The following is a 16,234-nucleotide window of genomic DNA, read 5'->3' as shown; positions in this document are numbered from 1 at the left end:
ATCTCTAGTTATACCTACTGTATCTGTGAGATATCTGATTATAAATACTGTATCTGTGAGATCTCTCGTTATACCTACTGTATCTGTGAGATATCTGATTATAAATACTGTATCCGTGAGATATCTTATCATTAATGTATCTATAAGAGATATAATTTAAAATTACTGTGTGAGATATCTGATTTTAAATACTGTATCCGTGAGATATCTTATCATTAATGTATCTATGAGATATATATTTAAAATTACTGTATCTGAGATATCTGCATATAATTAATATATTTTATGAGATCAGTTGTTGGAGGAGAAAAGCTATAAATATGTCACATACAGGTAAATATGGTGATAAAGGTTACATATATAAATGCTATTCTATGTCAAAAACCGTAACTATGGTGATGGTAACAGATACCAGCTATACTAAGGTCACTCAAAGGTCACTGGAATGTTAAAGAAGTAAGATTATTAAGAATACTGAGTATTGCTAAAGCAATATACGACATGTATGTCCCCTACCGACCGCCTCTAGCTATTACATTGTAATGATTTTTAAAGATGGTGCCATTTAATGTTAATTTGGAAAACTATTGGGAATAGTGTATGTTAGCTTGTAACTTATTTCAATGTAATAATACATGAAATTATTATTCTAGCATCATGGCAGAGAAATTATGTAAAATGAAACTGGAATTTTCTTAAAAAAAACAGGTTACAGTGACCTTGACTTGTAGCCCTGAAAATCAAACTCGTTTATTATGATCCTGTGTAATTATGTAAAGTTTGATCAAAACCCAGCAAAGTATGAAGCCGTTAGAGTGCTGGCAATGACTTTCTAAAAATAAGTGTGACCCCAACAACCATGAATCTCATACCTGTCCTTTCTGATGGAGTAAAGTTTGATCAAAATCCTTCAAGGAACTGCTAGAGTACTGACAAACTTTGGTGATACATTACAAACATAGACGAACACGGACGGAGAGGATACCTATAACCCTACTCCCCTCCCCCTACTAATTCACCAGTAGGGGACAAATAGAATAACAGGGCTAAACTATTTCAACATCAAAACAGCACGAGGTCATCACACTACCCCAGGGGAATGACACAACTGTAAGGGGACATAACACAGTACCCTAGGCTTGTATACATATCCCTACTACTCTAGGGGGACATTACACATTCCTAGGGGACATCAAACCAGCCTAGGGAGGCACCTCACTACCCTGTGGGGACATTTTCACTACACTAGTAAGCATTATATCTCCTTGGGGGGATTTAACCAACCAAGGGGAATACACAACTTTAGGGGCATTACACCAACCTCAGGGAACATAACACCACCCTAGACAGGTGTCTCGCTGTCCTAAAGGAACATAACACCACCCTAGACAGCTGTCTCGCTGTCCTAGAGGAACATAACACCACCCAAGACAGGTGTCTCGCTGTCCTAGAGGAACATAACACCACCCTAGACAGCTGTCTCGCTGTCCTAGAGGAACATAACACCACCCAAGACAGGTGTCTCTCTATCCTAGAGGAACATAACACCACCCTAGACAGGTGTCTCGCTGTCCTAAAGGAACATAACACCACCCTAGACAGCTGTCTCGCTGTCCTAGAGGAACATAACACCACCCAAGACAGGTGTCTCACTGTCCTAGAGGAACATAACACCAACCTAGACAGGTGTCTCACTGTCCTAGAGGAACATAACACCACCCTAGACAGCTGTCTCGCTGTCTTAGAGGAACATAACACCACCCTAGACAGGTGTCTCACTATCCTAGAGGAACATAACACCACCCTAGACAGGTGTCTCAATGTCCTAGAGGAACATAACACCACCCTAGACAGCTGTCTCACTATCCTAGAGGAACAAAACACCACCCTAGACAGGTGTCTCGCTGTCCTAGAGGAACATAACACCACCCTAGACAGGTGTCTCACTATCCTAGAGGAACATAACACCACCCTAGACAGGTGTCTCGCTATCCTAGAGGAACAAAACACTGACCAAGACAGGTGTCTCGCTGTCCTAGAGGAACATAAAACCACCCTAGACAGGTGTCTCACTATCCTAGAGGAACATAACACCACCCTAGACAGGTGTCTCACTATCCTAGAGGAACATAACACCACCCTAGACAGCTGTCTCGCTGTCCTAGAGGAACATAACACCACCCTAGACAGGTGTCTCCCTATCCTAGAGGAACATAACACCACCATAGACAGGTGTCTCACTGTCCTAGAGGAACATAACACCACCCTAGACAGGTGTCTCACTGTCCTAGAGGAACATAACACCACCCTAGACAGTTGTCTCACTGTCCTAGAGGAACATAACACCACCCTAGACAGGTGTCTCACTGTCCTAGAGGAACATAACACCACCCTAGACAGCTGTCTCACTGTCCTAGAGGAACATAACACCACCCTAGACAGGTGTCTCACTATCCTAGAGGAACATAACACCACCCTAGACAGTTGTCTCTCTATCCTAGAGGAACATAACACCACCCTAGACAGGTGTCTCACTATCCTAGAGGAACATAACACCAACCTAGACAGGTGTCTCACTATCCTAGAGGAACATAACACCACCCTAGACAGCTGTCTCGCTGTCCTAGAGGAACATAACACCACCCTAGACAGGTGTCTCGCTGTCCTAGAGGAACATAACACCACCCTAGACAGCTGTCTCGCTGTCCTAGAGGAACATAACACCACCCTAGACAGGTGTCTCCCTATCCTAGAGGAACATAACACCACCATAGACAGGTGTCTCACTGTCCTAGAGGAACATAACACCACCCTAGACAGGTGTCTCACTGTCCTAGAGGAACATAACACCACCCTAGACAGTTGTCTCACTGTCCTAGAGGAACATAACACCACCCTAGACAGGTGTCTCACTGTCCTAGAGGAACATAACACCACCCTAGACAGTTGTCTCACTGTCCTAGAGGAACATAACACCACCCTAGACAGGTGTCTCACTGTCCTAGAGGAACATAACACCACCCTAGACAGCTGTCTCACTGTCCTAGAGGAACATAACACCACCCTAGACAGGTGTCTCACTATCCTAGAGGAACATAACACCACCCTAGACAGGTGTCTCGCTGTCCTAGAGGAACATAACACCACCCTAGACAGCTGTCTCGCTGTCCTAGAGGAACATAACACCACCCTAGACAGGTGTCTCCCTATCCTAGAGGAACATAACACCACCATAGACAGGTGTCTCACTGTCCTAGAGGAACATAACACCACCCTAGACAGGTGTCTCACTGTCCTAGAGGAACATAACACCACCCTAGACAGTTGTCTCACTGTCCTAGAGGAACATAACACCACCCTAGACAGGTGTCTCACTGTCCTAGAGGAACATAACACCACCCTAGACAGTTGTCTCACTGTCCTAGAGGAACATAACACCACCCTAGACAGGTGTCTCACTGTCCTAGAGGAACATAACACCACCCTAGACAGCTGTCTCACTGTCCTAGAGGAACATAACACCACCCTAGACAGGTGTCTCACTATCCTAGAGGAACATAACACCACCCTAGACAGGTGTCTCTCTATCCTAGAGGAACATAACACCACCCTAGACAGGTGTCTCACTATCCTAGAGGAACATAACACCAACCTAGACAGGTGTCTCACTATCCTAGAGGAACATAACACCACCCTAGACAGGTGTCTCCCTATCCTAGAGGAACATAACACCACCCTAGACAGGTGTCTCGCTGTCCTAGAGGAACATAACACCACCCTAGACAGGTGTCTCACTATCCTAGAGGAACATAACACCACCCTAGACAGGTGTCTCACTGTCCTAGAGGAACATAACACCACCCTAGACAGGTGTCTCACTATCCTAGAGGAACATAACACCACCCTAGACAGGTGTCTCGCTGTCCTAGAGGAACATAACACCACCCTATACAGGCGTCTCACTATCCTAGAGGAACATAACACCACCCTAGACAGGTGTCTCTCTATCCTAGAGGAACATAACACCACCCTAGACAGGTGTCTCACTGTCCTAGAGGAACATAACACCACCATAGATAGGTGTCTCACTGTCCTAGAGGAACATAACACCACCCTAGACAGGTGTCTCACTATCCTAGAGGAACATAACACCACCACAGAGGAACATCACATCACAGCAGGGGATGTTACATGACCCTAAGGGTACATCATGTTTTAAATTTATTACAAAAATAGACAAAGAAACACTGATGTACAAGATATACATTTTAAATATTTGACAAAATGAAGTAAATGAAGAAATGCTGCATAACAAATCCTTTCCAAACAAAACCCTAGACTTTCACTAAAATCAAACCATAATTTGATACTGTTGTTAAATGATTTCAATCAATACTTACTTTCACAGAGATTAGGTATTAAAATTTTGAAAGAAATTTACTCTATGGGAGATAGTGATGTTAATCAACAAAGGATCTTGAGGAGAAACATTGTCTATATACTGATAACCCTTCCTCAAACATTGTCTATATACTGACAACCCTTCCTCAAACACTGTGTATATACTGATAACCCGTCCTCAAACACTGTCTATATACTGATAACCCTTCCTCAAACACTGTGTATATACTGACAACCCTTCCTCAAACACTGTGTATATACTGATAACCCGTCCTCAAACACTGTCTATATACTGATAACCCTTCCTCAAACACTGTCTATATACTGATAACCCGTCCTCAAACACTGTCTATATACTGATAACCCTTCCTCAAACAGTGTATATCCTGATAACCCATCCTCAAACACTGTGTATATACTGATAACCCTTCCTCAAACACTGTCTATATACTGATAACCCTTCCTCAAACATTGTCTATATACTGATAACCCTTCCTCAAACACTGTGTATATACTGATAACCCGTCCTCAAACACTGTCTATATACTGATAACCCTTCCTCAAACATTGTCTATATATTGATATACTGATAACCCTTCCTCAAACACTGTCTATATACTGATAACCCTTCCTCAAACACTGTGTATATAATGATAACCCTTCCTCAAACATTGTCTATATTTGATATACTGATAACCCTTCCTCAAACACTGTCTATATACTGATAACCCTTCCTCAAACACTGTGTATATCCTGATAACCCTTCCTCAAACACTGTCTATATCCTGATAACCCTTCCTCAAACACTGTCTATATACTGATAACCCTTTCTCAAACATTGTCTATATACTGATAACCCTTCCTCAAACACTGTCTATATACTGATAACCCTTCCTCAAACACTGTCTATATACTGATAACCCTTCCTCAAACAGTGTATATCCTGATAACCCTTCCTCAAACACTGTGTATATCCTGATAACCCTTCCTCAAAAACTGTCTATATACTGATAACCCTTTCTCAAACATTGTCTATATACTGATAACCCTTCCTCAAACACTGTCTATATACTGATAACCCTTCCTCAAACACTGTGTATATACTGATAACCCTTCCTCAAACACTGTGTATATACTGATAACCCTTCCTCAAACACTGTGTATATACTGATAACCCTTCCTCAAACACTGTCTATATACTGATAACCCTTCCTCAAACATTGTCTATATACTGATAACGAAGCCTTCCTCAAACACTGTGTATATACTGATAACCCTTCCTCAAACACTGTGTATATACTGATAACCCTTCCTCAAACACGGTGTATATACTGATAGCCCTTCCTCAAACACTGTCTATATACTGATAACCCTTCCTCAAACACTGTCTATATACTGATAACCCATCCTCAAACACTGTCTATATACTGATAACCCTTCCTCAAACACTGTCTATATACTGATAACCCATCCTCAAACATTGTCTATATACTGATAACGAACCCTTCCTCAAACACTGTGTATATACTGATAACCCTTCCTCAAACACTGTGTATATACTGATAACCCTTCCTCAAACACTGTCTATATACTGATAACCCTTCCTCAAACACTGTCTATATACTGATAACCCTTCCTCAAACGCTGTCTATATACTGATAACCCATCCTCAAACACTCTCTATATACTGATAACACTTCCTTAAACACTGTCTATATATTGATATACTGATAGCCCTTCCTCAAACTTGTCTATGTCCATACAACACTCCATTTATTGTTATGAAGAAGTCTTGTTGGAAAATGTAATAATATCTGTGTAATTTTCTAAGGCATGACGGATAGCACAATAAGATGACATCTTGAGAAAAAATAACAATGACATCACATCCGATCAACCATTGTTCTGGAACGTTATTTATGGCAAACAGGAAAAAATGTTCCTTGGATGAGATTCTTGAATGTCCAATCTTCAGCATGAAATACATTAATGTAATTGTCATGTCAGACATTCAAGAATATTTCAAAAATTCTGACCTTGGGTTGAAATTAAAAAGAAATGTAGATTTCTCTGACAACTATTTGGTTTGACCTTGTATACATTTTTGTATATATATGTATACATATGTATATATTCCTCTAAAATGATCCAGAAATATAGATTTATTTTCATCATTCGTAATTTTCCTCTGCAAACGTCTTAAGATTTGTCTGTCCTGAAATATGTGTCTCTATGACGACAGTGATCCACTCTCACACACAATGAACACTCCAGGTATCAAGCAGGCAGTAGTATAATGTTTAGTTGACCAGCAGTCATCCTAATGATGAGGCGTGGATAAAGCCTCCACTATCCAGGGGTCACACTTTGATCCTTCCCTGAACTCATCCTTGGTGAGGCGACCATCATGATTCTACAAACAGAAAGAAAAACGTTAATTTTCTTTAACTAAAAGCTATATAAATCTTCTTCTTCAAACTAAAAAATGTCTGTATGACATTAATGCGCCCCTCCCCCACTGCCATGTAAAGGACCAATGGAGCTATAATAGTATATGGTGTGAATAAATATGTTCAGAAAAATGTTTCTCACCTAACTTCACAGGATGATCCCATGGTTTGTAGGGATGGCATTGATAGAATCTTGGTGGTGAGACAGGGGAATCTCAACCCCAGGGGAAGATTCGTAAGTTGGCAAGGTTTCAGATACCGGGGCATGTCTCACTTCCATGGGGGTGAATGATTATTCTTCTCTTACCCTCTTTACCCTCATATCTATCTAATTTTGCTGTTACATATCAATACAAGACTATGTTGACGTGATGTGATTGAATCGTTTTGATGTCATTGTACTGTTGCTGTGATGTCATACTATTGTTGAAAATGTGCAAAGAGCATGTGCAGCTTAAACAATCTCACTCAGGGAGGGACGCCACTCACAATAGTGTAATGTCATCATTTTATGCACCGTAAACACATTGCAAATTGATAATGTCATTAATTTTGATGCAAATTTTCATGATGGCACAACGAAAAAGATTCACAACACCTTACAATTTCTTATTTTTTAAGTACCGTATGTCAGAAAAATAATTAGACATCAGCCTATACTGTGGATAGGGTTATCTCAACCCTCATGTAAGAGTTTGGCTGGCTAGTGTGCGGCAAGTCTCTTACACATGGGTTGAGATATATCCATGTCCATGGAACAGGCCCTTGTGAGATTCTATTAGTCTCATACAGAAGGGGTCAAAGGTGCCTTCTGACACTTCAACTTTTTCGAAGACCACCAGAATGTGATCAGGTGTTGAACTAGATATTATAATACTATGGTGTAAAATTAAACCAAATCTGTTGAGGTTCTAGTTCTCAGGATATGACTTTGGTTCTGAAAAATTATAAACAGAAGGGTTCAAAGGTGACCTTTGACCCTTACCCCAATGACCACAATAATGTGATCAGGTGTACTTGATGTTATGATACTATGATGTAAATTTATGCCAAATCTGTACAGGGGTTCTCTAGATATCACATTGATTTGGGAAAATGTGTCTTTGGGTAGCTATTACATACATTTTACACAACAAAAAGGTGATCAAAGGAAATCAAATACAATTATTCCACTCCTCCTCAGAAGAATTTGCTGTCTGAAGACTTAAGAGTTCAGATAAAGATTTCAGAGTAACAAGGTAGTTATTATTCATCTTTGTAACCTTCAGGTGAAGTTAAACTAGAATTCTATGTTCTTGAGAAGAAATCTTAAACAATGACAATCTTTGATTTGTCTTACATATCCAGAATTAAGCTGTGCCTGTACATACCGTGTCCATCTGAGAGAAGATTTTCTCCACCCGTTTCTGAGGTGTGTCCTCATCCTTGGGAAGGTCAAGAAGGTTACCCACCATACTGTAAATTGCATCCACTATGTTGACCATCTCCTCCTTAGTAATGTAGCCATCATTGTCAAGGTCATACAGACTGAAAGCCCCTGTAAATGTCAAAGCCACAGTTTATTACTGACAAGGTCATAGTATAATGTCAAAGTCACAGTATATTACTGACAAGGTCATAGTATACTGTCAAGGTCACTTTATAACTGACAAGGTTACAAAACAACTGAAATAAAACCAGTACAAATTTTATTAGGGCACCATTAACATAACCTCCTAGTTCACACAATGTCACAGTATAAATACATAGGCTAAGGTCTAATTTAATGGCAGTATTGTCCAATATAGGCACTGCATGGATCTAAACAATACTCATAATAAATCTTCAGATGCACACACTGAAAATTCATCTTTTTGATGTATACTTACAGTCAAGCTTCTCATCAAGAGATCCTCGGGAGGTGATGGACAGAGCACAGATAAACTCTTTGAAGGATATGTAGCCATCCTAAACAAAGAATTCCTACATGTTACACAAAACAGCCCTAGACCAACATAGAGATCAGTTTTAACTAAAGCCCTAGACTAACACTGAGATGAATGATTATGAATGTCCATCAACAGTAAAATGTTGAAAGGTTTGAAGAATGATGGTAAATATAATTTTTGACCAAACAAATACAACAAAAGGAAAACAAAACAAAAGGCCCACTGGCCTTAACAGTCACCTGAGTTCTGATCATATTGATAGGTAATGATTTTGTTTTATTTTTAAAGAGTTAAACATATTTGACTCATGTGACCTTGAGATTAAGTCAAGATCATTCATCTGAATAAACTTTCTGTTAACTAAGCATGCCATTGAGAAGAAGTCATTTAAAGATGTTAACATCCCAGAAGGAAACTGACACATTATCATGACCTTGGGCCTATTTGTTATCAATAAGAAGTTGTTTGCCATGTGACCTTGAAAACAGATCAATGCCATTCCTTTGAACAAACTTGGTAGCCCTTTAACCTGGCATGGTAATTGCCCAATATCATAACTCATGGTCGCTTTGTCATTATAACAAAGTTATTTAAAGATTTTAAATCATTTGACTCATGTGACCTAGAAAGTAGGTCAAAGTCATTCATTTCAGCAAACTTTATAGACCTTCATCCCCGCATGTTACTGATCCAATACTATGACCCTGAACCGGTGTCATATAAGATAAGTATCCCCCATAGGATTTGTATCCGGATACTAAAACTGGCCATAGGATTTGTATCCCCCCCATAGGAAAAGTATCCCCCCTATTCATATGAAACCTTATCTGTATATGGGTGTTCAATACATTGAATTTATATACTACAAAGTATTAGTGAACTCTGTTTTTGATAATTGGAGGATTAAAGGAGTTTTCAAGGTAATGGGAGAATGGACTGCAGGGGTGTATGTTTTATATATACAGACTTATCTATGTAAGAGGGGACTACAGATAACTTAGAGACCAGGTGATCTAAAAAGTGTCATGTTTACCTTGTTAGCATCAAATACATTGAAGACAAAACTGGCAAATTTACTAGGGTCACCATTGGGGAAGAATTGCTGGTAAATTGTTTGAAATTCCTGAAATAAAAAGAAGAAACGTTAACACATTGCCAGACAACAGGTAATAGGATTATTTTACTGACTGTTATCAGAGAAAAAACTAAGTTAAAATCTCTGTACATAAAATTGATGGGGTGTAAATCTGTGCTGACAATACAGTTGGATTAGGTTTTATTCTAGCTCTGCTGACTGTCCAGTGTCCACCTTCAACTATTTATATATATATATATAATATACATGTAGCTAAGGGAGGTAATACGTGATGACTTGCTCAGATATCTGTGTTTTACAGTTGAAGGGAGGCAAATCTGTACAGTATGGATCGAAGCAAATCTGATTAAGTAGTCTGTGTTGACTGCACAGCTGAAGGAAGAATAATTTGTGATAACTTATATACAAGAGGCCCAATGGGCACGTATCACTTAACTGCTACTATTGCATATTAACTTGTTTTATGTGATTTATGTGGATGCTAAGCTGAATACCTGATTTTCATTTCAATTTAAGAGTAGCATTAATGCAGGCTATTTCATTTTGAAAAAAAAATTGTATGCCTTCATCCCAGTTGCTTAAATGTTTTAGCATAATTACTTAGTAACTCTTGTGACCTTGCATGTAGATCTTTCATTTGAACAAAGTTTGTAGCCCACCAGTACTTTCCAAGCCTAATATCAGCTAGGTCTCTGGGCATCATGGTTAATGAGAAAATTTTTTAAATATCTTTAGCATATTTGACTCCTGTGACCTAGCTTGTATGTAGATCAAGGTCATTAATTTGGACAAACTAGATTGCCCTTCACCCCAGCATGCTGCATCTCTGGACTTCTTGGTTATTGAGATGAAGTTGTTTAAAGGATAAAGTGGATGCTGGACAGATGATGCACCATTGCATAAGCTCACTTGTCCTTTGGCAGGTGAGATAACATAAAATCAGGTTATATCCTGAACACTTGAAGGAAGGCCACTTCTGTTCTTACTATTCAGTTGAAGGTATGGATAAAGGCAAAATTATCTTTATTGCTGACTATATCATTAAACAGAGAACATCTGTGATGACTTAAAACAGTTGAAGGGAGAAATTACTTGCATAGTTAGGGAGATAATTCTGTGATGACTTGGTAGCTGACCACAGTAGGATTGCCTGGCCATGGTGGTTTTTTTTTGTTAAACACATGACTCCTGAAAACGTTAAATGTTTACTATAAAAAAATGTGTTTGAGATTAAAAAATTCCAGATTTTCTGAAAGTGTGTATACGTTGGAATTTTAACTTACCTTGCAGCAAACAATAATGTGTAGCAGACAAGGTAAGATAGCAGAAAATCCTAATGATGACCATAAACCAAGATCAGATTAATTCTGTCTTTGAGATAAAGACATTTAATTTCAGTTATGTCATTTTGAGTCAAAGTCATGATATTTTGCAATTTCAAGGTTTTATGAAGTGGTAACAAAAACAAAAACAAAAAAATAAAACAAAAAACCCATGGTTTTCTCAGGTTTGCAAAAGAGAGAAAAATAAGTTTACTTATCCTTTACAGCTTTAATAAAAATCACAAATGTATAGATTACACACATATATATCTATACATACTTGTATAAGTAATATGCAGGGTTAACTGGCAATGTTTACATATCTAAAACATGTGCTTTACTACACTGCTACACTTGTACAGTTGAAGGAAGATAACTTTGTGACAACTTGTATAGTAAGGGAGATAATTATGTGACAACTTGTATAGTAAGGGAGATAATTATTTGTCAACTTGGTATAGTCAAATGGAGATAATTATGTGACAACTAGTTGATGGGAGATAACTATGTGACAACTTGTACAGTTAAAGGGAGATAATTATGTGACAACTAGTTGATGGGAGATAACTATATGACAACTTGTACAGTTAAAGGGAGATAATTATGTGACAACTTGTACAGTTAAAGGGGGATAATTATGTGACAACTTGTACAGTTAAAGGGAGATAATTTTGTGACAACTTGTACAGTTGAAGGGAGATAATTCTATGATGACTGATATAGTTTAAGGGAGCTATTTTGTAAATTTATGCAAATTATTGCACATGTATACTAGTTTCGGGGATCATAACAAATAAAATTTATAAATGTAGCTGCACGAGAAAACAAATCTGCTGCATAGTTAAATAGTAATTGGAAATAATTACAAAATATGGAGGATCAGTAGTTGAAGGGAGAAAATTCTGTGTTAACTTAGCTGAATGAGGACCTACTGTGACAGACTCAAACCCTGCATGAGGATCTTTTGTGACAGACTCACACCCTGAATGAGGACCTACTGTGACAGACTCACACCCTGAATGAGGATCTACTGTGACAGATTCACACCCTGAATGAGGATCTACTGTGACAGACTCACACCCTGAATGAAGATCTACTGTGACAGACTCACACCCTAATAAGGATCTACTGTGACAGACTCACACCCTGAATGAGGATCTACTGTGACAGACTCACACCCTGAATGAGGATCTACTGTGACAGACTCACACACCCTGAATGAGGACCTACTGTGACAGACTCACACACCCTGAATGAGGACCTTCTGTGACAAGACTCACACCCTGAATGAGGAGCTACTGTGACAGACTCACACCCTGAATGAGGATCTACTGTGACAGACTCACACCCTGAATGAGGATCTACTGTGACAGACTCACACCCTGAATGAGGATCTACTGTGACAGACTCATACCCTAAATGTGGATCTACTGTGACAGACTCACACCCTGAATGAGGATCTACTGTGACAGACTCACACCCTGAATGAGGATATACTGTGACAGACTCACACCCTGAATGAGGATTTACTGTGACAGACTCACACCCTAAATGAGGATATACTGTGACAGACTCACACACCCTGAATGAGGACCTTCTGTGACAAGACTCACACCCTGAATGTGGATCTACTGTGACAGTCACACCCTGAATGTGGACCTACTGTGACAGACTCACACCCTGAATGAGGATCTACTGTGACAAGACTCACACCCTGAATGAGGAGCTACTGTGACAGACTCACACCCTGAATGAGGATCTACTGTGACAGACTCACACACCCTGAATGAAGATCTACTGTGACAGACTCACACCCTGAATGAGGATATACTGTGACAGACTCACACACTCTGAATGAGGATCTACTGTGACAGACTCACACCCCGAATGAGGATCTACTGTGACAGACTCATACTCTGAATGAGGATCTACTGTGACAGACTCACACCCTGAATGAGGATCTACTGTGACAGACTCACACCCTAAATGAGGATCTACTGTGACAGACTCACACCCTGAATGTGGATCTACTGTGACAGACTCACACCCTGAATGAGGATCTACTGTGACAGACTCACACCCTGAATGAGGATCTACTGTGACAGTCTCACACACCCTGAATGAGGATCTACTGTGACAGACTCACACCCTGAATGAAGATCTACTGTGACAGACTCACACCCTGAATGAGGATCTACTGTGACAGACTCACAACCTGAATGAGGATCTACTGTGACAGACTCACACCCTGAATGAGGATCTACTGTGACAGACTCACACATTGAATGAGGATCTACTGTGACAGACTCATACATTGAATGAGGATCTACTGTGACAGACTCACACCCTGAATGAGGATCTACTGTGACAGACTCACACCATGAATGAGGATCTACTGTGACAGACTCACACACCTGAATGAGGATCTACTGTGACAGACTCACACCCTGAATGAGGATCTACTGTGACAGACTCACACCCTGAATGAGGATCTACTGTGACAGACTCACACCCTGAATGAGGATCTACTGTGACAGACTCACACACCCTGAATGAGGACCTTCTGTGACAGACTCACACCCTGAATGAGGATCTACTGTGGCAGTCACACCCTGAATGTGGATCTACTGTGACAGTCACACCCTGAATGTGGATCTACTGTGACAGAATCACACCCTGAATGAGGATCTACTGTGACAGACTCACACTCTGAATGAGGATCTACTGTGACAGACTCACACTCTGAATGAGGATCTACTGTGACAGACTCACACCCTAAATGAGGATCTACTGTGACAGACTCACACCCTGAATGAGGATCTACTGTGACAGACTCACACTCTGAATGTGGATCTACTGTGACAGACTCACACCCTGAATGAGGATCTACTGTGACAGACTCACACCCTGAATGAGGATCTACTGTGACAGACGCACACCCTGAATGAAGATCTACTGTGACAGACTCACACTCTGAATGTGGATCTACTGTGACAGACTCACACCCTGAATGAGGATATACTGTGACAGACTCACACACCCTGAATGAGGATATACTGTGACAGACTCACACCCTGAATGAGGACCTACTGTGACAGACTCACACCCTGAATGAGGATCTACTGTGACAGACTCACACACCCTGAATAAGGCTCTACTGTGACAGACTAACACCCTGAATGAGGATCTACTGTGACAGACTCACACCCTGAATGAGGATCTACTGTGACAGGCTAACACACCCTGAATGAGGACCTTCTGTGACAAGACTCACACCCTAAATGAAGATCTACTGTGGCAGACGCACACCCTGAATGAAGATCTACTGTGACAGACTCACACCCTGAATGAGGATCTACTGTGACAGACTCACACCCTGAATGAGGATCTACTGTGACAGACTCACACACCCTGAATGAGGATCTACTGTGACAGACTCACACCCTGAATGAGGATCTACTGTGACAGACTCACACCCTGAATGAGGATCTACTGTGACAGACTCACACCCTGAATGAGGATCTACTGTGACAGACTCACACACCCTGAATGAGGATCTACTGTGACAGACTCACACACTGAATGAAGATCTACTCTGACAGACTCACACCCTGAATGAGGATCTACTGTGACAGACTCACACCCTGAATGAGGATCTACTGTGACAGACTCACACACCCTGAATGAGGATCTACTGTGACAGACTCACACCCTGAATGAGGATCTACTGTGACAGACGCACACCCTGAATGAAGATCTACTGTGACACACTCACACACTGAATGAAGATCTACTGTGACAGACTCACACCCTGTATGAGGATCTACTGTGACATTCTCACACCCTGAATGAAGATCTACTGTGACAGACTCACACCCTGAATGAGGATCTACTGTGACAGACTCACACCCTGAATGAGGATCTACTGTGACAGACTCACACCCTGAATGAGGATCTTTTGTGACAGACTCACACCCTGAATGTGGATATACTGTGACACACTCACACCCTGAATGAGGATATACTGTGACACACTCACACCCTGATTGACAGACTAATACTTTACCCTGGGATTTAAATGCGTATTATAACAATGGTCTTGTGCCTCTTGACAATGCTTTTGCTTACAAGGTTAAATGGGGTCAGCATGCCGTGACTAAACACTTAGCCAACAAGGCTAATTAATTATAATTGATTACTAATGATTGTCTGATAGTCTGATAACTAAAACACTATTTGAACAGATAACAACAGGATTAGCCAGACCATTGTTATAATTAATTCTATCATTCAAGCAATCAATGACAAGAATATTGCAGTTCAAAGACATTTCACATAACAAGTTCCTGATGTCAGAGGCCATTACCAGTTTGTCACATAGAATGTTTGACATAGTTTTGCTTAAACCAAAGTATATCTTCTTTTCATATCAAATTACATTTTTTCTGTACCTGACAGATCGCTTGATAAATGCTTATAAACATTATAGTCAGCTAGATATAGGTATAGCAATACAAAAATATTAGGAGATTTATTACCTCCACCTAACATTTTGACAGGACTGTCATGTTTGAATAGGACAACTTTCAATCCTAGCACCTTTAGCTTAAATATACTGTAGTATATTAGCTTTATGGTCCTTATCAGTGTTCGATGGCTTCACCATTAACAAATCAAAATCATGTGACCTTGTTTTTCGACAATTTTAATAGTATACCTAGTACATAAGACCTAGGGTCATGGTAATTGGCACCTACGGTAGAGGGCTATTAGGGCTATCAAAGTTATTTCAATAAAATGACCTTGATTTTCTGTCAAAGTCACAGGGGTCACTTAATATTATGTTAGATCAGATCACATAAAATATTTATTTTGTGTTTCACGATTTGTTGCAAAAAGAATTTATGTTTAAGTAAATTATCTGAAAGGTTATATAATTATGGTTATCATTTCATTTCCATTGCTATTTTGTGCATAAATAAAAAAAAAAAAATAATTAAAAATAAATAAAATAATAATTAATCAACAACTAACTTT

General features: G+C 39.8%; 2 protein-coding genes across 2 annotated transcripts in view; one reads left to right on the top strand and one right to left on the bottom strand.

Annotated features, from left to right (window-relative positions):
* The first annotated feature begins 657 nt into the window (after positions 1-657).
* On the top strand, positions 658-4,195 carry LOC117341891 (protein Daple-like). The gene is made up of 2 exons (XM_033903754.1): positions 658-673; positions 1,347-4,195. The coding sequence occupies exons 1-2, from the start codon at positions 658-660 to the stop codon at positions 4,193-4,195; spliced, it is 2,865 nt and encodes a 954-aa protein (XP_033759645.1).
* LOC117320614 (calcium-binding protein NCS-1-like) overlaps positions 4,044-16,234 on the bottom strand; it is a 49,550-nt gene continuing 37,359 nt past the window's right edge. Inside the window, exons 4-7 of the mRNA XM_033875178.1 lie at positions 9,813-9,902; positions 8,720-8,798; positions 8,222-8,388; positions 4,044-6,814 (exon numbers count right to left, since the gene is read on the bottom strand). Coding sequence (XP_033731069.1) covers positions 6,722-6,814; positions 8,222-8,388; positions 8,720-8,798; positions 9,813-9,902 — 429 coding nt within the window. The 3' untranslated portion in view covers positions 4,044-6,721. The remainder of the gene's footprint in view (positions 6,815-8,221; positions 8,389-8,719; positions 8,799-9,812; positions 9,903-16,234) is intronic.

Source organism: Pecten maximus, chromosome 2 (genome assembly GCF_902652985.1).
Source record: "Pecten maximus chromosome 2, xPecMax1.1, whole genome shotgun sequence".
In the NCBI taxonomy this organism is placed as follows: Eukaryota; Metazoa; Mollusca; class Bivalvia; order Pectinida; family Pectinidae; genus Pecten; species Pecten maximus.
Note: the sequence above shows the minus strand (reverse complement) of the source record. Positions and strands in the feature narration are given on the sequence as shown.